At 37.8% G+C, this 25954-nt stretch overlaps 1 protein-coding gene across 2 annotated transcripts in view; it reads left to right on the top strand.

The window, feature by feature from the left end:
- Positions 1-25954, top strand: part of MEIS2 (Meis homeobox 2) — a 173492-nt gene that overhangs the window by 8526 nt on the left and 139012 nt on the right. For both annotated transcript variants that reach the window (XM_058806219.1, XM_058806220.1), the window contains exon 7: positions 7281-7395. In XM_058806219.1, the coding sequence (XP_058662202.1) occupies positions 7281-7395 (115 nt within the window). The remainder of the gene's footprint in view (positions 1-7280; positions 7396-25954) is intronic.

Raw genomic sequence — 25954 nt, forward strand, 5'->3', positions numbered from 1 at the left:
ACCTTAAAACTGGCATGAAGGAAAGTAACCAAAAGAATTGTAGGATTAGCCAATATTTACCATAACACTTTAAGTGGGGTACTCAAATATTGCACGCTTCCCCTTTCAAAATCTACTGCACTGCTACTTATATAACTTTATTGGAAACCAAACCTAAAAACAACAAAGGAATGAACTCTTCAGAGATACAACTGTGCTGAAAAAAAGGAGACAGCTGAAAGTTGTTGTGCTGTACATGTTTGGTAATAAATGTGTTTATTGAATTTTATTTTAGTGCGCTATTAACTGTTATGTAATATAGTTAGTGTAAAGGTCCAGGGACTTGGTAGATCAGAGTAGTGCTGGCCACAAGAAGCTGAAACTTTTGTTATTACTCTGCTGTGTTTAGTAAATATAACAGCCCATAATTAGTGTTTGAATTTTTAACACCCTCGTTTTTTTTTATTGCTCTGAGGTATTAGCTGTAGATGGGAAGAAGGTAATTACAGCTATGCCCTGGCTGAACCAGATTAGTTAGGGGGGAAAAAAGAAAAGAGGGAAAAAAAGCCTTTGCAGCTGCAGTTCAAGTTCGGTTTCCCAGTGCAGACAATTTATTATTGTTCAACTAAACATCCCAGGCACTATCCTGAATTCTGTATTCAGCCTAACATATCTGATGAGATTGTTTGCAGATCTTTTTTTTTTCATATTTCAAGCTATTCAAATTTGAAAAACATGATGCTCATAAAATTTGGAGATTTTAAACTTTTTTTGAACATATTATAACATTTTTTACTTTAATTACACTTCTTTTGTAGCTGGTCTCACCTGGTGTGATACAATTCTTCCTTTAGTCCAAACCTGTTTTGAAGCCCAGTAATTCTGCCACAGAAATTTATGGCTGTCCTTCCACTGGCTTTTGTGGGAACATTCTTTTCAATATTTGTTCATATGTTTTTGTAGCTCAGAGGTAATAATATACAGATCATAATTCCTAAAATATCATTAAAACAGACAGAAATATACATACATGTCTTTTATAAAAAAAGACTCTTGTCAGATTAGAAATCCAGCATCTTAGCCGTAGAAGAGAAAGATTAGTCTGAATATTAAAACTTTCAGCTCTCACATGAGGAGATACTTTATTTTCTACTTTTGGATATCCAGACAATTTAACATTTCTTTAATATTTCTCCTCAAAGAATGGTCTGTGCAAATTCCTGACATTTTGCAGATTAGAAAAAATAAAAATAGTGTAGTACATACCTGTTCCAGTAATATAATTAAATCCTCAGGTAAGATTTCACTGAGTAATGAAGAAGCAATGGGGGCCTGATGCTAAGTCTGCAGGTGTGCCACACTTTTGTAGACTTCAGTGGGAGTTTTGAGAAATACCAGATTGGACCCCAAAGGTGCCCTTTCTGTCTGTAGTGTCAGAAGGAAAACTAAGTAGCTAACTGCAACAATAATAAGGCAAACTTAGAATGTTCCTCAAGACGCAGGACATTGCTGTAGGTCCTTTCTTTCTTTTTTTTTGTAGTGCCTTCTGAAGGGGCAAAGAGCATCAGGAACTTTCCAAGACTGTAGTTAGTGTTGTGCATTCCTGCTTTTTGATGGGCCAAGGTGCACTTCTGTCAACAGCTGAAGTCTCAAATTTGAGTGTTTTAACTTTAAACTCTGTTCTCTCAAACTGAACCAATAATGTTTTTCGGTATCTATTTGATAACTGTGATCCCTTTTGGTTTGAGTTGTCTATCAGAAGTGTAGCCACTCAGAATGACATAGAAGGACAATTAAAAAACCCAACACCCCCTGATTTTTCAAGTCTCAGTTCCTTGGTGACAGGTGGATTACATGTCTGATTTCAATCTTAATTAGAAAATACAAAACACGCAGCTTTTCAGAAAGCTGCCATGTTCTAGGAGACTCAAAAATTGCTCCTGATGCTTTCTCCAAATGCAAAATCAAGGGACAAGAATTAAAACTTTGACATATATACAAAATATCTGATAGATTGCTAGGCATTATTTTTTGTTTCAATTGTGTAACTCTACTACAAAAAGAAGTAATCCTCTTAAGTATGCATCTTTTGGAAAATAAACCTGAGTGATACCACGAGTAGTCTTTTTTAGAAGACATACGTATTATGTCAAATTAAAGTTTTTCATGTCTTTTTGTCTTATTGAAAGTTCCTTTAAATAGAGAGTTTATTATTAAATGCACTCGGTGTGATCTCTGATACCACCCTGGGCTTTACACACACCACACACAGACACAGATGCACTATACACAGGAACCCATGGGCACGCGTGCGATGGTTCCTGTGTCCTGCATGGTCTGTAACATTTTCATATTTGGCTGTACCTCAATACAGATCTTTGGGGTATCAGTCGTGTCAGCCATTCCCACATGTGTTACGTGTGTTACTTGTAAGGTGAGCAGGATTTCGATTGTGTTTGGGGGGGATGATGCCGTTGGTATCACTTAGTTCAGTTCAGTTTTGTAAAACTGAAAAATAGCTGAAACTGTATAGCTGGAAAAAAAACCCCCTGAAAAACTGGCAAAATTTATTTACCAGATCTTTGAGTCCAACCATGTTTAGAAACAATAAGCTTTATAGCCATTGTAATTTCTTTTATAAAAACAAGTTGCGTTTTGTTTGTTCTTTTAAGATTAATGATTTTTTCAATTTCATCTGATAAAATTATGTTGGGGCCTGATCCTGTCAGAGTTGTAAACTTGAAACTTCAGTTAAAAATGTGAGTCAAATCCTGCTTAGCTCACTCACATGGATATCAGCTGGCCTGATTGATTTTACTTCCCAGTTATAAATAAGAAGCAGATTCCTTATGGTTAATTGAGTCTTTAATATCACCATAAAAAACAGTATGAGATCAGAATCAACCCTAGCAGGACTACATACACTCACAAAAAGCTAGCCAGACTTTGCCCAGCAGATATTTTGGACATACAAAGTAAGAATTGCAATTTGTCAGAGGCTTATCCTATATCAAATTTCTCTGTTACAACATCTCTGTTCAAGAAATCCTGTAGTAGTTAAAAACTCTTATGGTTTCCAGCAGATTTTCAGCATCAACAAAAGAGAAATGTGTCAGATTGGCTTTGTATGCCTTTTGTCCTTTCTGTTGCTCTTTTCTAGATTTAGCAAAATTCAATGGTGGTGCTAAATCAATTTTTTGTTTTTTACTTTCAAGGGAAAAAACACTGGTAAAATTGTGTTTTCTAGGGAAGGCCGTGTGTGTAAATGAGAAACAGTGGATAGCAGTGATCTCCTGTGGCCCTGCTAGTACAAGCTTTCCCCATATTGTCTCCTGCTTTTATATTAATTACAACTTGCATTATCAGCTGTGAGTCTGTAGCCCAGCAAATAGAAAATACTGCCCCTGGAGACAGGGGGCTTCTTGTATCTATTTTCCATCTCCTTCTATTGTGCTCTACTCAGTATTCACTGCTTTTCTCCTAGTAGCACTGCTCTTTAACACAATTAGGTAAGAGCAAGAGGAGTACCATATTTGGCTCCCAATTATTAGAACTACTGGGAATAGATACATGTGTGCTGTTCACTTTCTATGATATCTGGCATTAGTTTAGGTCATACATGTGTTAAATTTTTATAGTGTGTGCACGTACACAAAATAGGCAATTCTGTTTTGGCAGATATCTCTTCAGTGTATTTCTGCAAAGGATATTACTAAACTTGCAAGAAGAAATGAGAAATCATGCTAGCAGTTTGTGTAATTTATCTAAAGCTATATGTTTTGTTTCTTTGTTTCTTTATTTTTTTGAAATTTTTTTCAGTGTGATAACTCAATACAAATTTTATTGAAACTAACATAAAAATTGCAACTAATATTAGTGGGTTTTAGACTAGGATCTCTTCAGGTACTTCAGCTATACCGATGAAGTTTTCCAGTGAAGCACACTTTAAAGGTGTCATTTGGTTGGTTTTTTAGGGGTTTTTTGGGGTTTTTTTGGTTTTTCTTGGGTTTTTTTGGGTGAAGGTGTGCGTGAAATAAATACTTACGATTGGTCACTTGGCCAAGAATATTTTTTGAGGGATGTGAGGTTGGAAATTGTCTAGGAGAGAAAAAGATCAATTCACTGACTTGTGCAATGATCTTAGTCCAAACCAAAAGAATGCTGCCTTTTTATGAGTCTGTAAGCCCCCCCACTAAATTTTTTTGTCATTTTTTATAATATTGAAGTCTAGCTATTTCTCTCCCTTTCAAATTCCTTCAATATTCTACTGTTGCATTAAGTAAATACCTTATCTTATATTTTCTGTCCTCCAACCAAACTCTGCCAAATAGCTTCCTCAAGAATACTGTGTCACAAGAAATACATTGAATTTTCAATCAATACAGTGTGCCTTTCTCAAACCAGATCTACAAACTGAGGTCAAAAACAACTCAGCCTGGTAGAGACAGCAAGTGTTTTCAGCTGTGGGAAGTCTTATTCAGTGATCCTTTACAAATTTTTACAGCTTTGAAACAGAAAGGCTGGTCTAGATTTTGAAATATTGTATGATAGGTTTTGGATGACATTTGCCTTAAAACATAGCTGAGCAGTTACCAGTTAATTATTGTAACTTTCTACGTGTGATAAGGAGCTCCAACTGCAGCCAGCACAAGAGAGCCTGCAGTACACAAAATTAGCATAATTCACTGTGTTCCATGAAAAGTTTAGCCTAGGTGAACATGTTGCAATTACTATGTTTTCTAAAAGAAGGTTCCAGCACGATGTTGTTGGAGGGCTAAACTCATGCTATGCTATTGTTTCTTTTCTTTTTCATGTATTTCTTCTAGCTCTTTATCTGATTACCATCCGGCAAACAGCTGACGCTAAGAGGCTGCAGAGGGCTGAAGAGCTCCTGTCTGCTGTTTGCCTTCAGCTTGAAGCTATTTGAGTGGCTTCCTAAGTCAGAGATAAAAAGAGAAGCTCATAGGCACAACTGTGTTTTAATCCAGGCTGTAAAGAAACTTGCACAGTTTTTGCCTTTTATTTCCATCTGAACTTTTTGCTAACCTTATTTTCAAGTTTTTTGTTCTTTTTAATAACACCTGGGCTGCTTGAACTTTCAAGATTTCTCATCTTTCTTTTTGCGTTTCTCTCCACCTGACTCTGAAAAATGATGGTAAAATGTGGGGGGTTTATTTGTTTACTTGTTTTGCTGTTTGTTGTTTTTAAATGAAACAGTGGGGAATAACCGTATTATTTAGAGAAGATTAACACAATAACCTCAATGAATATAAAATACTACTGTTTGGTTGCAGTTTTTTCCTGTTGTAGTTCTGTGTGAGGAAAAGTCGTTCAGTCTTATAGGTTTTGGAGGGGCTGGTGATTTTGTGCTATAAGTGTTCTTGTGCTGCATACTGTGCTGACAGGTTAGGCAAATTTCAGATCCTGACCTGTCTTCTGATTTTACTCCTGTCTTCCTGTCATGGAACCACATACGTGGGTGTATGTGTGTTTCTGTCCTTGTAAGGTGAAGGGGATTTGGATCCTTCTTACCCTTTGGTCACCTGAGACTTTACTGGGAACCTTTTGAAGTCATGGGCTCTTTCCTTTGTCTCTGCTGTGATCCAGGTCAGGCCCGTCAGATTTATGTTGCTGGGTATTGTAGAAAGCCTTTCCTTGGCAGTTCTATCCTGTGTTGTTATACAGCATGTGGTACTAATCAGTGCTAGAAGATTACTTTGAGATGTTTCAATATAGATTTTGGGACTTGGTCCCAATCACACTTACACTGTATTTTACAATGGGTAAATCAGTTGATTATGTTGAACTTACTCCCACTACACATTGATGTAGATGAGGTCAGAATTGGTCCTGCTCAAAGAATTTATCCAACTTGTCACTTACTGCTTTTAGCTTCTCCTCATGCTGTAATGGTCTAGTGTTATTTCACAATGTACATTTAAACAACAATCAAAACTAAGCAGCCTAAGAAAGCAATTTTTTTTTGAGGGAAGATTTGTTGTTTGGTTGTTAGATTATTATAATGTGCTTGATTAAAATTGTCGCATGCAGGTGACAAGTAACGCAGGTCCAACCCCTACTCTGATCTGTTTCATGTGTTCTTGCTCTCCTTTTCTGCCAGAGGAAATTCCATCTCTTGCCTGCCTTCATGTGGTGCTGATAAAGCTCTTCCTGTACAGTAGAATTCCTGTTTTCCTTTAAGCAACAGCAGGGTATTGGGAATGATCAGGAAAGGGGAGGAGGACAGGAGGAGAATACACTCAACAAAGTAGCACTAAACTGTAACATTAAGTTTTCCTCACTTATCCTTTTAAATAGCAGCTCCTCTCTCCAGGAAAGCCAATACCCAATCAATTAGAAAGCATACATGAGTTATGTGACTTAAGTACAGTAGTTCAGCTCTTACTTAGCCAAGTTCTGCAAACTTTGTAAGTCTGCCTTCTGCATTCCCTTTTGTAGTGTTTTATGCATAGTAATGCCAAAGGAATTACATGAAAATCATTATACATGTTATTTTATATAATCACCTGGTGGTTGTTCTTGACAATTCTTGTAAGAGAACTGTTAGTGATAAATCCAGAAAAGTCTCTTGAAATGTGTCAAATCAAGGTAGTAGCTGGGAGTTAGGAAGCATCTTTCCTGGTATATAATGTCTTTCAGACAAAAGTTCTTTTTTCCCCTCACAGCTTTGATTTTGTTGGAAGTTTTTCCAGCATTTAAATGGGTGACAGAGAGGTTGGGGAGTGAGGACACACTCCTCTCCCATTCGTGTTCTCCTGTACTTCTTGAAAAAGCTTCCCTCCTCTTCTCCCCTCACTGTCTGGGAAAACAAAGTGTGGGGAGATAGTTTGCATGCCAACTATCCTGATCCTAATGAGAACACCTAGTATCATAAACTATGTACGTAGATACCCTTCCCTCCTCTGCCTCCCCTCCCCCCCCTCCACTACCCCGTAGAGCTCCTTAAGAACCTAAACTTACAGGTTTTTTGTTCTGTCCTGAAATATTGTTTTCCAGTACTATTCAAACAATTAAATCCAGAAAACTCTGTGGAAAGTTTAAAAAAAGAAAAAAAAAAATCTGTCCTGTGTTTTAACAAGTAAATCTTTGTATCTCCTCTGCTTGCCTTTGCTGAAGAATTATTACACAGTGCAAACAGTATAGGTGTTTGGCACATTTCACAAATGCTAATGTGTATACTTTCCTCCCTTTCCTCCCCTCTTCTCCCGGTTTGCTTTCTGTTCTTCATTTGCTATTGGAATGGGAACCGTGGAAAAAATTCCTTGGCACTCTGACACCAGAATCCTTCATCTTGGAGAGACCACGATGATGCAACCTCAACGCACTCGGCAGGCACACCAGGGCCCTCCAGCGGGGGCCACGCTTCCCAGAGCGGAGACAACAGCAGCGAGCAAGGTAAAAGGTCAAACTTTTTCTCTCCACAAAGTAGGCATGACTAAAATAACTCCAGCTTTTTTCATTATATCAGTACATCTGCCTTAGAGTAAACATGGAGTGGCAGACTTGCAGTATAATCAGCTGTAAGTTAGGGAGACGGTATTTCCTTTTCCTAACCCACTTAGCTTCATTTTATTATTATTTCAAAGCGAAATATCTAATCTTCAAACAAGCTTTGTAATAACAATTGATTAGTTCTGCCAATTCCTTTACAAATTTGGTTATCTACAGTTTATTTTTGTGTGGTGTAAGTAAATATAATGACAGACATACTCTCCAGCTGCGGTGCAGTTGTTTGAGTTAGGTTAAAGAAGGAGAATTTAACCTGTAGTTTTATATGAGAAAGAGACTTCTATGTGAAGTTATGAAGCTGCTAAATTATATAAATTATATAAAGTAGAAGCAAACCCTGAATTAGACAGAAAAAAAGTTTCTTGAAATGTTTGCTTGTACAGATTTGTTTTTGTTTCTGAAAATCTGAATTCTGAATGGTAAATAGAGATACACCTCAACTGCAATACCTCTTTTCTATCTATATACAGTGCAAGTTCCTCAAGGTTGAGGAGGTTTGATTATTATTTTAGGGTTTTTTGTTTTATTTCCTACTGCATTGCACCTTATGTGTGGTCATTTGCATCCATGCTGAGTGAGTGTCAAAGGCTGTCATTCTGTTATGATAGTGTTTTACACGTGCTCATTAGAAGAATAACCGACTCCAGAAGGTGTAAGAGTCAAGCCCTCAGTGCTAAATGTTGGGTAAAGACGGCCTGCTGTCATTCTTGGATTTTGACTTAAGAGTTGATTTTTTCTTATTTCTCCTTTTTTGATTTTTTTTTTTTTTTTAGTCCAGAGTTTAAGGTGGACTCCATTCTTGTTTTTCTTTGCAAACATGGTAAGCTTCTGCCAGTGAGAGGGACATTACCTCTATAAGGTCTTACGATATGGTCTCACCACAAGATGTTTCTCCTACATCTGCAGTATTTTGCCTTTTTCCCCACGTGCCCAGCAGAGCCAATGGACAGGGCTGATAACCAGCTAGTCTTGAAGGACCCCAACACTGGCAAAGGGAGAAGCCTTCGGGGCTAGAGTTGCTTTGACTGTTCTCATGCTGCAGACTGCCTCCCTCCATGATATTTGCCATGCTTAGACAGCAAAAGAGATGTGTGATTTCATGTCTCTCACGTGGCCCATTGCTTGGCACAGAGCTAGTTCCCCTCATCTGCCTGATGATCTGGTGCTGAACCCGTTGCAGTTCTAGGAACTTGCAAAGTTTGTTTCTGGTAGAGTGGTTTGGTTTTGTCTTCTATTTGTAAGAATTGTTTATACATTTGTAATCTTATTGCTGATAGAAAGCAGCCATGGCATAGGGTGTGATCCAACTCCAAAATGAGTCACAAGGATTTTTTGCTATGGGATTAAAATGGAACTGTACAAGACCCAGCATGAACCATTACAGCTTCAACAGCTGATAGGGAGAGCTGCTAAACAGCATGATGGTTTTATGTCTATTGGCTGGCCACAGGCCAGGATACTGTTGATCAAATGTTTATGTGGTATACTGTAGCTGAAGTGCTCGGTGTAGCAGATGATTTGCTTGCTTAAAAATGATTCCTTTGATTGGTCTGCCATCTTCATTCCATCCCTAGGGAGAAAGTTTCCTGACACCTGTGTAGCCACTCTGCCCCAGGAACCCCATAGAAATTAAAGAAGTTCCTTCATTGAGCCATGCTTGATATAAAGAAATCGCTTGTATACATATCCAGGCATCCTGCATTTCATAGTCTCTGATCCCCTGTCGTGTAACTCTGGTGGGTGCTTGGGAAATATTGCTAAACATTAGAAAAAGCAGTTGATGGCTACTACACCATTTTCCTTTAGAAGCTGGTTTCTCCCAATAAATATGATTTCAACAAACCTGTTATTTATTTCTGTGGAAGAGGAACAGCCTCTGAGGGGCCAAATCAGTCACTAGTGCTGTCCAGTCCAGCAGGGTAAAACATTGCTAGTATGTTTCCCTTTGTGCTCATCTGGGCCTTCGAAAGCGAAGCTGAAGCCCAGTGACAAATCACCATTCCGTTCAGCTGCTGGCAGCTGAAAGGTTATTCTACAGCACCAGCAGAATTCCCATTGGAGATGGCTCTGGATTGCTCTCACCCTCTCAGTCCTGGGAAAGATTAAGGAGAATGGCGTCTGTCTTGAATTTTCCTTAGGCTTTCTTTGGAGGGGCAGAGTTTACTTTATAATTCCTGAGCCAGCAGTGAGCTGGTCCCAGACAATGCCAAGGATAGATGCCCTCTTGAGCTATTCCAGTGCAGTTACTCACTTGGGTCAACTTGGTTTCCCTGCAGTTTTGCCAAGAGCTTCCACAAATGCTGCTTCACTTGCCCCAAAGGATTTCTTGGAAATGGGAGCTCATTAGAGAGTCTTGGGTTGCATTAGCAACTTAAGTCTTCTCCACTAATGCCTGGTGGCAGCAGAGATTGATTCATCCTAGAGTCAGTCTCTTCTGGCTTTTGAGAGCACTTTTTCCAGGGGTCTCTGCTTTTGCCTTGAGTGTATGATGTGCATCCCGTGATATTTTTTTATAAATTTCTTTTCTTTTTATTATATTTTGGGGAGGGAGGAGATGGAAAGGATTTGGGTGGGTGATGACTGTTTTTTGCAGACTTTCTCTGCATGAGATAAATACATTTATTGCCTGTAAGAATCCATCCATATTCCTTACAGTTTGAACCGAATAAAAAAGTGTAGACATTTTGTCTCTTCATGGAGGATAGTCTCTCCACTACAGTGCATGGCTGCCCTTTGGCATCAAAAGGGTTAATCCAGTCTGTGTTTGGTATTATTAGAAACATGCTGGCATTGGAAGAGTTAAGTAAAGGGCCTTCAGGCAGTAAATGTTGAAAGATTATCCTAATTTTATTAGTGGTGAGTGTCTATGTTGTTCTTAGCATGTCACCTCACTTGTTCAACAGAAAACTAAGCTACACAACATATTGATCATCTGGCAAACCAAAGTAGTAGTGATCTGTAATCCACCAAGCAGTTATTGACTTTATCCCAGTTCAGATCCACAAATGCAAATCAATGCTGTATAATACTATTTTAAAGATTAGTAATTATGTAGTAGGTCTGATCTACTTTCCCCCTGCCCTGGAAAGAGTTAAATGTATCCAATAATAAAAATAAAACACTCTAAACATCTTACAAAGGAGAAAAAGGAGAAGCTGATTTAATGGTCTAATGAGGCCATCTTCCAGAGACTTGTTTTGTGTAGGGCTTGCTTTGACCTTTCGCTTTGCTCAGGAGCCCAACGCTTCATTTTTCACATTCTTGCAATTACGTTAACGCTTCAAGCATTTCTGACTCCAAGTCAGCTAGCAACACCAGGCATAACTCAACACTGTGAGTTTTTCTCCTCTCTGTAGATTCATTAACAGGTCACCGGGGTCCCAACTGAAATTTAAAACTGACTGGTTCTGTTGGGTTAGCTGAGTTATAGCAAGGGAGATGGCAGGAAAGGGGGTGAGAGAAGGGGAGGGGAAAGAGAAGACCCTTGGGTTTTTGCCAAGGAATATATGTGTAAAAAGTCTAAGTGGAAGATTAAAAGGTGTGTGTAGCTTTATCATCCACCCTTTTCTTTGGAGAGGAAAAAACACATCTGAAAGTCTTCTGGGGTATTGTGTTTTCTTTATTCTTTGTGAAACAAAGTGAAAACAGCCACTGCCTTTACATAAAAGGCTAAATGACTTCTAGAATTTGGCATCAGTTTGTACCACAGTGATGGATATGATGCTTCCAGACTTTAATTCCTATTTAATTTCTTTATGGGATATTGCAAATAATGAATATGGCAGATTATGCATGAAAAATGGGAAATAAATCTCTTTAAGGTTTAAAAACATGTGGTCTACAGGAAAGCACCAGGGAATAATTTCAGTTTCATATTTTATGGTACCAGGATTGTATACCTGATCTGTCATATTCATAGTTCACTCACTCAAAGGGCCTGATCCATCCAAGTCAGATGGAGGCTGTCTTCCTTCAGGACCTTTCGGGAAGTTCAGCATCTTTTTAAGATTAGATCTGGGGTGACAAACTTCATCATAAGTAAAAATCCAGAGATTAGAAAATTCTGATGGGTTATAGAGCAGTAAAACTATAAATGAGTATCACATCTTTGCTTTACACATGTGAGTGAGTAGTTCATTGTTGTGTGGCTTTTTAAGCTTGATTTTTTTTTTTAAGTGACTACTTGTGCTGAATGATCTGGCCCCTTTATAAATAATATCTGAGGCTACTCTCTAAAGCAAATCCCAAAGTAGTTCAGAAGCACATCACATCTGTGCCAGGTTGATGTCTATCCATGATAGCTTTCTTTGGCAAAGACTCCATAATCTGGTTCAGGACAAAGTCAACTAAGATATTAACTGAAATGAAGCACCCATCACAGGTTAACTCTCTGGACTCATGCTTGTTGGAAAAATTAAGTACTATTATTTCTTATTCAGTATATACCATCCTGTAATGTAGTGTGTAAATCAAATTTGTTTACAAGACTAGGTGATAAAGCCCAAAGGTCTATTTTAATATTGGAAACTCTACTGGCACTACTCAAAGCTTAGAACCAAACTCCAGTAGTTAGAAAAAGGAGAGGGATATGTTGATGTTAGCAACAATTAAAAAATAATATATTCATGCAAAGTCTTTGGAAGCTAATCCAAAAGCTAATGCTACAACTTCTTTTCCCTAGTTCTGTATGTATGGTAAGCCTGCTGAAGCTACTATGCATATTTATCATAAAGATTCAGAACATATTTTTATTCCTTTGTGTTTTTACCTATAAAGTGATAGGGTATGGTTTTATTGGAAGAGAGCTGCCTTCTGTAAGAAAGGAAATTCCTGAAAGGCAGGCTCAAACATCCAGACTGAAAAATCAAACTTGCTAATAAATAATGCTTCACTGGAGATGCATTATTTCAGAAGGCACAGCTCTTATAAAGGTGAACTGTATGAAGTCTGAAAAACTCTTAAAGAACAATGACTTTTTTCAACTGAGGAAGATACAGGAAGCGAGTAGCCCTTATTAATTCATCTTTTTCTTTCAAGTTTGAGGGGCCCGTCCTTGTGTTGATATGTATGAGTAATTCCCATTAATGGTGATGGGAGTTACGCATGTGCACTGACAGAAGAATAGACCCCTTAGTGTTCAAAGCACATGAAATTTACATTTTTTCCATTGCTGTAATTGAGATGTTGACAAATTGGAGAATATTGATGGGCCTTTGTTTTAAGTATTTCTTGCCAAGTTTGCTTTATTTTTTCATGGTTTGAACAATGGTGTGGGTTCAGCAGCAATGAGTAATAAGGGTAGAGTAAAGATAACTTTGATTTCAATATTTTGATGTGCCAATAAGAAATAAATTCTTAGGCAAATGGAATATGTTGTTTTAATCATTAGCTATGCATGAAAGAAAAATTGATGTTGACATCTTTGCTGTAAAATCGTTGTAATGGGGCCTTCCTTACAATTCATTTTTGTAAAATTCATTTTGTACATTTTGCAGCAATTGAACAATCCCTGCACTGTGAATAGGCAGAATTCCCAGAAATACTGAGACAGTTGGCCCAGTAACTGCTGAGCTCACACTGCACACCACATGCACATTAACCATGATCATGCCAGAACCAGCTTAGCTAAATATAGTCAATTTTTGATATCGTCCCATCCTTTCTTTTATTTCTGTCTATTGCATGAAAAAAAAATGTTTGCTGACTCCAGGAATTAAACAATAACTACAAAAAAGACGTGTGTTCCTACCCACTGTTCAATAAGTAGCATTAAAATTTCATAGTGAATTTTCACTTCACTGTACAGTTTTCTAACAATCAGGCGGGTAGCAACTGCAGATTCCTCACCTTTTATTAAATTACAGCTCAGAGAGTGTGTGTGTGGTGTTTAAAACGCTATACTTGTATTCAAGTTACTCACCTCACTCTTACCTTTTAATCCATGTAGGTTTGTATATTTAGATGTAGATAAAAATCTACATACACATTTACTTCCATATTTGTAGTATGTTTTGCTGGGGTTTCAAAAGCAGCCCAGTAAAACTCTGTCAATGGAATGTTTTCATAGTGGCAGTAATCTCTTTAAAATAACCCTAAATACAATATGACAGATGCCATCTGGAATAATCTTTTGCTAGTTGCTTTCAACTTTTATTTTTTCCTACAGCTAAGTTCATCTAAAACTGGTCACTTACTGTTACGGTAAACAGTGAGCTCTTTCCTCCACTTTTGTATGTGAATGTTCAGAGAAAGAAAGTACATTATTTTACTTAAGAAATTGTTACTGTGGAGAGGTTCATCTCTGATTTCATGTTTCTGGGTATTTTAAAATATATGTATGTGTATATATATTTATTTATGTATTTGTATTTCAAATTACAAAGGTAGGATTCCCCCTTAGGCTATTCCCTCCATCTCAGACCCTATTCAGCCTAACCCAATTTGCCTCAAAATGCTAGATAACATCCCATTCACTAAATTATAATTGTATGTTTGCTACAATATTAATGGCTTCAAAATGCAACACATTCAAATATACAGTATTAAGTGCTTAAATATCTTCCTGTGTTTTTACTGACTAATTTCTTCCTATATATACCGATTTATTTGAAAGATCTAGTGTTGGAATCTCTGAATTTTTTTTTTAACATAGTTGTGTAAAGGGATGTCTCCTGATGCCTGTTAGAGTTTAATTTAGAGTAGTAATTAAACTTGAATACTGCCTCATAAACAAAAGATAAACAATAAACCAGCCACGTTCCCTGCTGTTTCATAGCTTTCTTTCCCAGATGTTTTAGCCTGATAATTTTTACATAGTGAACTACCTAACATGGAGTGCCGTGGACAGAGGTCAAAGCCTAGTTCTTTGTAATTGTTTTATAAAAACTTTTCATTAATGAAATACTACAGGGTTTCCTTTGTATAGCAGATAAAATTGTTAGATACCGAAGGACACTCATTAATTGACTTTTTAATTCTGTCTCTCTTGTTTATTAAGACAGCTCCTATTAAAAAAAAAAAAAATCAACCCATAAGCTGTATTTTAGCTGTTGATGACCAAGAAATGTTTCTGTTTCTTAATATGGAGGTGCCTGATAGTACATTGGAGTACTCTGTGTCACCCTTAAAAAATAAAAATGCCCTTGCAGGAGCTGCTCTCTCCGTGTTGATCCTAAGCAAGGACGGAAATGTTCACAGTGGAAGGCTTTTAATTTCTGAAGCTGCTCCTGAGGCTGGCGTGTCCATCTCTGGGCCGCTCCTGTGTCAGCCATGATCTTTCTAATTGCCAGGTACGGGTAGGCCGTTCAGCTGCAGGAGCCATGTTATTTTCACTGGGTGGGGTAATTACTGAAAGCTGAGAATAGCTGCACTAAAGACACAGGGATACTTTCATGATCCCATTAGCATAAGAGAGGGTAAATTATTCATGCCAAGTGAGGATTCTATGGGGAAAAGTATAGTTAATGCACATAGTTTTTAAATGTATCCCTTTCTGCTCTGAGACTAAATTCTTGTTGGATTCAGTTCTCAGACATTTACGGGAAAGCTCTAGTGGCATGTTAGACGCAGTTCATCTCTCTCTGTTTGCAGCGCTCTCAATAGAGACCATCTGGCACAGATCCAAAAGGTGATTAAACAAAATGATCAGCTCTTGTTGCTGTGTTACATGTCCAATACCCTGGATTAAAAAACATGACCCACAACAGTCAGCTAACAAAAATTTTTTTTTTTCCTCTTTTCCGTTCCTCTGTAAGAATTCAGATGGTCCACAAATGTCTGTGCCATCTTTGTGTCCTTATGGCCCATAATCATGAACAGGTTGTGCAAATGGCTCTTTCTGTAACACGGTCTGTTCCAGCAGCATAGAAACATCTCATATTAATTGGGTCAGTCTAATGTTCATAATGACATGGGGAAAAATTCCCCAAATGTGTTCTTATAGTAAACACTTAAAATGTGCCTTTCTCCGATCAGAAAGTGAAATTTGACATCAGGCTCATGTAGCTGATTTATTTTTTAAGATGGACGAAAATCAAAGCATGACACTGTCATCTGCTTAAAATAGTTTAAAGCCCCTTCTAACCAAATAAAAAAAAAAAAGGCAGGGGGGGAGGGGTGAGCTGTGGTTTAACACCACAATCAGGGAATGAATTTACAGTGCTATTCAGAAGAGTACTCCCTTATCATAAACAAGCTGATAATCACACTGAATCTAACTCCCAATTAGCTCTTTCTTTGCTCACACAGATCAGCGTTCATGTCCTCCTTAAGCCATGATATGTTGCTGTTGAGTCAGACAGGAACGTTTGTGTACCTTATGTCATATTCCGAATGTAAGGATTAATGCAATATATTTACCAGAAAACCCATTTAATCAGCAAGGTAATTTTTCAAACCAATCCCTTCAATGCCTGAGTTAAGGTAAAAATGCCAAGACTGTGAAGAGGGGACATATGTATCTTATCTTTTTGGGGTTGCATCAAATGCCAAGTACTAGCGTAAATTCAACAGAAACCAGACATTGTTGGAAAGTAATTAAAGAAATATTGAAATTAAACCTACCATATGAGTGAAATATTTGTAGGCCCATTTTGTTGCATGCATAACAATTTGCATGGAATTGAACACTATTTCTTTCTCTTGTACATCTAGAGTTGTGCTTTGCTAAACATGACAGAGGAATCACGTCTGTAACACCCTCCATAGGATTGGAGGGATCTCTTTAATGCTGAGGGTGCTTACAGTCCAAATTCAGTAGGTTTACTTAGAGGAGACAGTTATTTGAGAAAAAAAAAAGAGAGAGAAATTAAAGCCTTCAAATCTATGCCAAGAAAAATAAAGTTCCACTTTTAAAAGTTTAAAAGAGCCCCTGTCAGTTTCCCTTACTGTGCAAGGTGGTTGTGGTTTAGCCCCAGTGTGCCGCTCAGCCCCACATGGTCACTTCCCCATTCCCCCCTGCCAGTGAGATGGGGGAGAAAATCTGAAGGGTAAAAGTGAAAAAAACCTCATGGCTTGAGATAAAGACAATGTAATAGGTAAAGCAAAACAAGGAATTCATTCAGTTCTTCCCCTCAGCAGGCAGGTGTTCAGCTATTTCAAGGGAAGCAGGGCTCCATCATGCGTAAGAGTGACTTAGGGCAACAATTACATCACTCTGGGCACGTTCCCTTTCTCTTTTCCGCAGCTCTGTACGCTGAGCAATGCACCGTTTGGTGTGGGGATATCCTTCTGCTGAGCTGGGCTCACCCATCCCAGGTGTGTGTCCTCCCAAGTTCTTGTGCACTGCAGCCTCTGTGCAAGTGCTGCTCAGCTGCAGAAAAACCCCACCCCTGGGTTATCGGCACTCTTTCCAGCACAAATCAAAAACATGGCCCCATAATAGCCACTGTGAAGAAAATTAGCTCTACCAGAACCAGAATGAAGGTGAAAGCCATGGGGCACTGACCTATCCAGAGTGCTCAGGGCGGGAGGGCAGGCTCACCCAGCTCAGGGCAGCCTGGTGAATGAAAAGGACCCCAGCAGCCTTGTGGGGCTTAAGGCTATTACAGGGCAACTCATACTCTGTTATCATGCTGATTTTCCATTGATTTTTTTGCTGTACAGTACTTGTTGAAGGCCCTCTAGAGCATCAAACACTGCATTATGGCACCACACATTGTAGTATGCTGGCCTTTTGTCTTAATGCCTTGTCTCTTTGCCTGAGGAGTGCTAACCACTCTGTGATTCTTACAGCTACTGAGCAGCTTTTATATCTACAGAGCAGGGGAAGTAGGACAGGTGAAGAAGATTTGACAGCTGTGTTTATCTAACTCTTAATGTGATAATGTGAGCATTTGTTTACAGTTCTGAATTTTCAAACCATTCTGATTTTGAATTACTGTAAAATGTTGCTTTTCATTTATAAAATCACTTCTCATTTAAGTGACTGATTTCAGATTATGAATAAACCTGAATCTGGTGTCTAAATATATATTTTCTTAGTGTAATTTCTAGTAATAGGTACTACAGGTTGTTAAAGTTGGAGCTGAGGTTGCAAAAAGATTTATGTAGGCTAAAGTGAGTAATTTCTCCTATTTTCTAACTTCCTATTCACTTAAGTTGTTGCATAATTCAGATAGGTTTTTCATTCACTAAAAAACCAAGCCATCTTCATCTAAGTCCTGATAAGCTGAGGATTTATTTTCAAAATCAGATGAGTGTCTATATGTTTTAGGATATCTTCAAATAAATGCTTACTGTTTTAACCAGTACTTTCTACTGGTTTGTGAAAAATCTTTACAGGCAGTAAATGTAAAGGAGTATTTAAAAATGTTTACAAGAATAGCAAAGTACACCTGAAAACACATGTAGAAATTCAGACTTGCAACTTTCTGGAGTTATGTGACCCATAAAAAAAGCAGTGTAGTCATAAAGAGAGGATAATAGAGGGGAACAGTGACAGCCACCTTAATTATCCCACTACCTTCAGGCATTATCCAAATAACAAGTATGGTCACTGGGCAGACATCTGTTATTTTGGTGGGCTCCCCTGGAGGTTCTCAGCCCCTCATGAGGTAAAGGTGTGTCTGTCTGCCCAGGAGCAGCTAACTGCGGGGCTGGGTCTGAGGGGACCTTGTGTGGGCTTCCTGCCCCCTCTGACACGTGCTCTTGCCCGTCTGTGAAATGGGCACTGGAGGTCCGTGAGCTGTACAGAATGGTCATCTCTTGTTGTGGACTGCTCTGGTATTCCAGGAATGCATGCTTTTGTAGAAAATTGAAGTGTGTTCTTCTCTTGGCCTCCTTGAATTGCACAAAAAAAGCTCTGGATATACTGTATTTGTAAATTATTGCATTGTTTATTTAAAAACACTTCCTCTTTTTTCCACAAAGGTGAGAACACGGGAATGAAATAGGCTTTATCTTTCAACTTTGTATTATAACTTTATAACTTTGTTTTTAAGGAACAAGGCTTATGAAATAGTAAAAAAAGGATGGTGTGGATCGCATCACCACTGTCTTTAGTGACATTTCCATAAAGATGAAAAGTCTAAAGTGGTGCTTCCAATGTTTGAAAAATCATTGTATCACTATGTATGGGTATTCCTTGTTTAGTAGTTTTGTTTCTCTCCCCCTGAACAAGCATAGCAATTGTAGACCAAGGAAAACTTGGATTCTGTGCTCATATTTAGCTCCTAGGGACTCAAGGGTAATGTTGGCTTTAAACAAGATTATAAAATGCACTGGTTTGTTTTTTTTTTTTCCTTCTTTAGGAATTCCTTAGTACTCTAGAGCTGTAGAATGGGTTGTGATGCTTAGTGACCTTGCACATCAATAGCTCTGTCTTTAAACATGGACATTGATTTTTCTTATCCTGGCATGAGAAGATGTAGTATACCCCCTGCTTTGTTGCCTGTGAGTTTTCAGCAGATGTAAAGGCAGTGGTGGCTAAGAATAAAAGCTTAGGGCATCAGAGATGGCAGCACTGTCCTGAATAATAATAGAATAATAAGAATAATCTGCCTCCTATTTAGGTTTTTTTTGTTAATTATGAAATACATCTTATCTGAGGGGGAATTGATAACCTTTTTGTGTTACTGTTTTACAGTTGTTTATGACTGTCTTTAGTCTAAAGCACACCAATCTAGATTTAGTAGCTTGGCTTTCTAAAGAACCCAAGAATAATATTTTAAAATGCACCAACTAGGTGTCTTGATCACAGTTGCAGTACTCATGAAAGATCTGTCTTTTGTTCACGAATCAGTGGAGGACTGTCCAGAGGAGGTTTGAAGGAAGGCAGTGTAAGTCAGTTAAAAGCAGTGCTTCCTTCTCAGAGGAGAGAAGAAAAAGGCACTGTCCCCATAGGATCTTGATCCTTCTTGCATGCAATCAGCAGCAAGAGCAAGGGTGCTACTGCTTTCAGATATGCAAAGTTTGGGTCAAATCCCAAAGAATGAAAGCAGAGCATGGTTCTCCTGTCTTAAAAAAAAAAAATACACACAAAAAACCTGATAAGTTTTTTTTATAATTTCCATAGGAACTACTGCCATTAAGACATGTAGGATCTACAAAAAGCCATAAAGTTCTAATATTTCCAAATATATTTTGTAACAAAATTCCATCCTACCCTATATTCCAGAGGACAAATGTTAATAAGCACTGGGTTTTTTTTATATGCACGACAAAGTTTTGAATCATTTTTCTCCTCTGGTGGTTTTTATATGTTAAATTGAGCTTCAGAGAAAAAATAATTTGTGCTTTCACTTCAGTTAATTTCTTGAAATGCCAACAGTTTCGAAAATTTCTCAGTTGGAGAGATTAAAGCTTTGCAGTAAACTCAGATTTGAAGGACTTTGACTATTTCTGTTTGATTGTACTCAATATATTAATTCAGGTAGGTGTGGAGTTGGAGAAAGTAAATTATTCTTTGTTTTCTACTGATACATATGGGTGGTTTATAAGTGACAGCCCCAAAGCCTGTCTGGTTTTAGGTTATTTGGGAAGCTGTCATTACCCTGGCATAAGGAGCTAACTCAGGGAAATTGTCTAGTGGCAGAGTTGGCACAATGGCCCTGGTGACCCTGCTCCTACCTACAGCCGGGGCAGTGAGCCCGGGAAAGAGCAAGACAAAGTGGTTTCCCCCTGCTTCACTGACTTCCCAGCTGCTCTGAGGCTGAAGTCCATTGCTAACTCCAGATGCTCAAACTTGCACTGAGTGCTGTCCTAAACTGCTGGCCTCATAACTCATGGAATGAACTCAAATTATTTTATGGATGGTTACCTTTGTACACCCTTGGCACTATACATTCCTCATGCACAGGCTAGGATTGGGGTCTTCTATTTTCTTGTGTAAACAAAGCATTTGCTATAACTGACAAGGATTGGTGGAGCAGCCATGAAAGCGAGACAGGGGAATTCAGCAAATTCTCTATTAATATGTGATTTGTACCATGAAATTTTTTGACAACCCTGGCATTTAATTCTTAAATAAGTAAAGAGTGCACTTCTCCTTGTAATCTTGCGTTATGCCCACCAGCTTACCATGGTGACACTTGTTTAAGCAATTACATATATTTAAATTTTCCTTGGGCCTCTCCATGTACAGCTGCAAGTTGGTCATACCTTGACTAAAGGCAGCCCTCATTCACAGGGAGTTCAGCAGAGCAAATGGCAAATACACATATAATTTTATTGCGGGCCTTGGTGCTAAGGTTTTAAATAATTTACGAGCGTAAAATTGGGAAACTCACATGAACTCCCTCTCTAATTTTACACTCCTGCCTAAAGAGGACGGAACATCGCACAAATGGCACAAATCAAAAATTTTCAGCTCGAAGCTTCCTTCCTAATTCCTCGCACCTCAGATCTACCACTTACTGACGGTTCTCCATTTCGTGGGACTCCTGACCCTGTGCATCTGTTAAAGGGGATAGTTTGGAATGAGCACAGCCTCCTACTCAGAAGGACCGCAGTGTTCTCTTAGCTCCTACTAGATGCTTGAACAAGCAGAGGGCTTAAGTGAAATCCTTTAGCTGAGCCAAAATCTGTTCTTATTTAGGGACTAATCCAAAGCCTGTTAAATCAACAGAAAGAGACTTTGGTTGACTTCAGTGAGCTTTGGATCAGGCCCCTCCTTCCTAATACATCTGAAATCAATGGAGGTACACTGGGCTTCTGCCAGTAAAAAAAAAAAATTAAAAAAAAAAAAAGAGAGAGACAGGTCCTTGTGCTTTATTTGTACAGTACCTAACATATTGAGGTCCTGGTGCTCAAACAGTATCCCAAGTGCATCATTGAAACAACAGCAATTTTGACTTGATTATATTTCTTGGTGTTCATGGGCTTCCATTCAGCTGAGTACATAATTCCCTTGTTTAAAACAACCATGTATGCCGTGCATCCACCTTATGCTCAAACATTATTTTTCTTTGCTAATGTTTTATATAAAGAAAATTATTGCAAAAAGTAAAAAAGGAGGATGTCAGTTTTTATCGCAGGATCCTTTTTTCTTATTTTTCAGTGCTCTCAGATTGTTAATAAAGCTGTTTTGAATGAAAAATACTCAGGCCATAGAACATGTAAAACCCAATGAGTGTAACTGTCAGCTCTCCGCCTTGAGAAAATTATTAGAGCCCCATGTGTTCTCTACAGCCAAAGGCTGTCACCTCTATATTATTTCTTCATTTTTGCCTTTTATTTTTATTTCTCAGTATTAAGATGAAGTCCAAACTATAATCTGACACTTTTAAAAGATTTTGATGTAAGAATTAGCATTATGGAGATGGCAAATATTTTTTAGGCAAGAAATGGCAAAGGACCAAAACTCCGATGTATATTTCAGAATAGACTTTCTATTTTCAGAAGTGCCTATTGCAGCTGAAGTAGGACCTAAGTCTGGCAAAGGCTATTACATTGTGCTAATCTGCATATTGCAAGTCCTGTTACTGAAATCAAGAGGCCCACAGTGGGGTTAATATTGACCACCTCAGCCTTTGTAGGATTTGTTTTCAATTGACACTTTTGCTCTAATCAAAAGCTACAATTATTTTCCTTAAAGTTGGTAAGTTTTGTCTACTTTAGCTTGTTAGAGTGTTGATTTTATTTCATATGCTTCTGAGTTCACTTAAGATTCATTTTGTGTATTCAGACACTTAGCATATTTTGTGCAAAACATCTGTCACAATGTGAAAACGTATTTGAGTAAGAAAATATTTCTGGTTCGTATCTTTTTTTTTTTTTTGAGTGGTAAATTTAGACACATATTTCTAGATGCAAAGTGTTAAACTTAATTAATGCTTTATTTTATTAGACATATTTAGTCAGCAGTCTTTTATCCATTTTGTGTAAAAAGGTAAATTCTGTAAGTTTATAGTATTGCAAAATTAAGTTTTGATTTAGAGGTTACCGAAATGCTTAATACATATAGATGTCTTTCATTTTAGGGAAATGGGGATAGGCTGATCTGTGTTAACATCACATATGACTTAGAATTCTGTATGTTCTGTTTTTTGCTTGTGAAATGATCTTAAAAAGAAAAAAACTACTGCAGTGCTCATACTTCATCCAAGAGAGAAGTAACAATGCAGTTTTCCAGTTAAAAAGACATAATAAAGAGTATCATATTAGTGTATTGTATTAGTTTTAAGGGACAATCTTTCAGTTTAAAGGGAAATTCTTTTAAGTTCACAAACTTACTTTAGACATAGTTGATACTGTATATCTTACACTCTCTATGCTCCTGTTTTCTCGTTTCTTCTCTCAGAAAAACAAAACTCATCCTACCTTATCTATTTCAAGAAAATCTTCTGTGGTTCATATCTGCAATGACAGATGAAACACTTTCATTTATTCGTGAATTGGCTATCCTAATTATTTCCGTGAGTTAGATGTTATTAGCAGTTCATATTCCCAGCTCTGAGCATAGTTTCGGATAAAGTTCTCTGTATGAGGAAGGTTTTATGAAAGAAGGGCTTTATTGATTTCTTTTTATGTTTTTAAAGATCTTTCATTTATGCTGTTAATCTATAACTCAGCCTTTGCTACATATTTGCCCCTTTTTTGTTATTTTGTTTTCCCTTCTGAATCTGAATTTGGGCAGGCCTTTCTAATCTGGTAATTCATCTCTGACATTCAGGGTTTGGTTTCAAACCCCTCTCTACTTTCTTGTAAACTAATCCTACAGTCCTAAGACCACCAAAGAGAATGTCATTTTAGCTAGAAGTCCACACTGTCAGAATTCAGGTTTACTGTATGCCAATTAACCCTCCTTTAAGCTCTTCCAAATGGCTATCAATCTGGTTTGTTTAAAAGAAATAAGCTGTCCTCTTATTTTAGAACTAGTAAAGAATTTTACATCTTTCTAAAGCAATTTTCTGCATTCTTAGTGACTTCATTGATGTGAATGTAAAGTACACAATAGGTCAAATTCTGACTTCAGTAGGAGTTGGTGGGAGCACAGTCTGTACATCTGAAGGCAGAATTGATTCAATCTTAGTGTGCCTGTGCAGTAAAAAAATATCTCTATATAATTCATCTTCATATAATCAGTGAGTACAGATTTGAGTTTGTTTCTCATGCTACTTTCATGACTGCCTTACATGAGCTCAGAGGAGCTGCTCATGCTCATAGTAGGTGTGTGTGTGGGGGTTTTTTTTCCTTGTTTATTCACATATAAACATTTTACATGCTTCCTTAGAGAATTTCCTTGTAAGGTTCAGTTATTCTTAAGAGACTGAGCACGTAATTTGTAAACTATGCAAAGAGCACCCTGCAGCTGAGGCAAACCCTCGAACCATCCACTGGGACCTGCTTTGCTTGCCACTACAGAACTCTTGGATGTGAAGTGTCCTGTACTGTGGCTGTAATGAGCAGGATATACTCACTCATGGCCAGATGTCCAGTGGAGGATCCATGTGTTGGTCTTCTCTTCCAGTCTTCCATCAAGCAGCTGTTTGTTATAGCATGATTAATTTTATTTTAGATCTTTGAGAAGGATATTGGTTTTGAATGTAAAGAATAATATCCTCTGCTCGTATGCCTTCTCCATTCTCATTAGCTGTTCTTGAGCTGTCTGTCTTATTTCAGTGGAGCAGTGTAACCTCTGTGAGCAAAACGAGATAATTACAATCCAAGAGAAAATGGAGAAGGTCTGTTGGCAGGAATGTTGCTGTTAAATTCAGGTGAAATCATGGGTTTTTTACTTGTGTGCTTTACCTTAAAGCTGAGTAAAAGCTGTATCTCGCACTTTCAGAAGAAAGACTTCATTTACGCCAGGCTTCTTATGCTATTTATGAGTTGGCAGGCTTGATCCACTCAAATTTTGCTTTCTAGCTGCCTTTTTATAACAGTCTTTTAAACAACTTGTTAGGAACTGCTTTTTTTGGTTTTTTTCTTAGAATGTCAGAGATAGAAAACATTGGCTTTCAAAAATAAAAAGTTTTTCAAAGTAGAATAGGCCTTTAACATAGCATTAGAATATTGCCTTCCCTAAATCATCTCCCATATATTAAAAAGCAACAGTCAGTCTCCTTCCTGTCCTGCAAGTATTTAAGGTTATAATGCTAGAAATTCTAAGGTTAGCTTTCACCCCTCCTCCTTTTTTTTTTTTTAATTTAAGTTAATGACTTTCAAAGGTGGTCTCATATCTGCATTAAATATCCATGAAGGAAGGGGTTTTTTACATGGGGGTGATTTATGGTAGAGTTGTAGTCTTTGTTTGGTAGGTTTGGGGTGGGGGGGTATTGTTTTTTGGGTGGGTTTAATAGTATAGCAAAGAATAGTGGGACATAAACATTTTAAAAGTAGATTCTGTAAAATGTAAAGTATGAACAAAGGTTTATCATGTTTTGCTTGAATCAGCCCACATCTGTTACAAGAAACTGTAGAACTGCAGACAGGCTATGGCTTTTCTCATGTCAAGGGGAATCCACTGAATCTTGGCCTTCATTTAGGATTCCCTCCTGATGAGCAAATTCCCATGACCGCTTTTGAAGCTTTAAAAGCTTTGGTTTTGTTTTAAAAGGCCTCTGAGCATAGGCAATGTTTTCATAGGCATTTAGAAACAAAAACTTGAGCTTTTAAACCTTCAAATGTCGCTGTGGGGATTCACTTGGCTTCTCAGCAGACCAAGTCTGAGATAACACCTGCAAGAAGTGTGTTTCTGTGTGTGTGTATTTTGTGAAATTGTGATGCACCATCTCAACTGACCCACAAACGTGACAGTGGTGCACGTGTAAATCTTATTGTTATGTTTTGCTGTTACTCAGTTTTAAGAACAAACTATTATTTTGGTTCTATGGCACGGCTGATGTGGATAAGCCAATTTTGGTTTTAGGTGTTTTAATATCTTCTGCCTCTATGTCCTGTGATGCAAACTCTAACAAGCGATCTTCAGAAGAACAGACTGAGTTAATGTCCATGGTTATGTTTCATTGTCTAAAGGGTACTGGGTATTTAGCGTCAGTCTTACTTTTTTCATCAACATCAGTTGCACAATAAAAGGTAGTTTTCTGTAAATAGATGGGTTATACCATATGTAAACCTAGGTCTGTGATTACTAGATGGGAAAAAAATGTTCAATAGAAATGAGTGAACAAATCATCAGGCTGATGAAGTAACAGAAGTACTTATTTGCACTCCTTTTGAGCTCCATCTCTGTGTCTTAAACACCTGAGGTGAAATTTTGTCATGTTTCAGATGGAAGGGGATTTTCAGAATTAAGGATAAATACTGAATGAATATATTAACACTGCTTTTCTCCTGTCCTGTGCTGTTCTCTAAACACCTGTTAAAAACAAACAAGCACATATTTTGAATTGATGATACTGACTGGCAAACTTGGCACCAAATAACCTGCTGAAACTAAAATGTTGATGCAGAACATGTGCTTAACTTAACAGTCCATAACCCTGTTTTTCGAACACTGAAATACCTACCCTGAGGAAAGCTCATAAAACGAAGGTCTTTAAAG

The sequence above is a fragment of the Ammospiza caudacuta genome, chromosome 6 (genome assembly GCF_027887145.1).
Source record: "Ammospiza caudacuta isolate bAmmCau1 chromosome 6, bAmmCau1.pri, whole genome shotgun sequence".
NCBI classification, from domain to species: Eukaryota; Metazoa; Chordata; class Aves; order Passeriformes; family Passerellidae; genus Ammospiza; species Ammospiza caudacuta.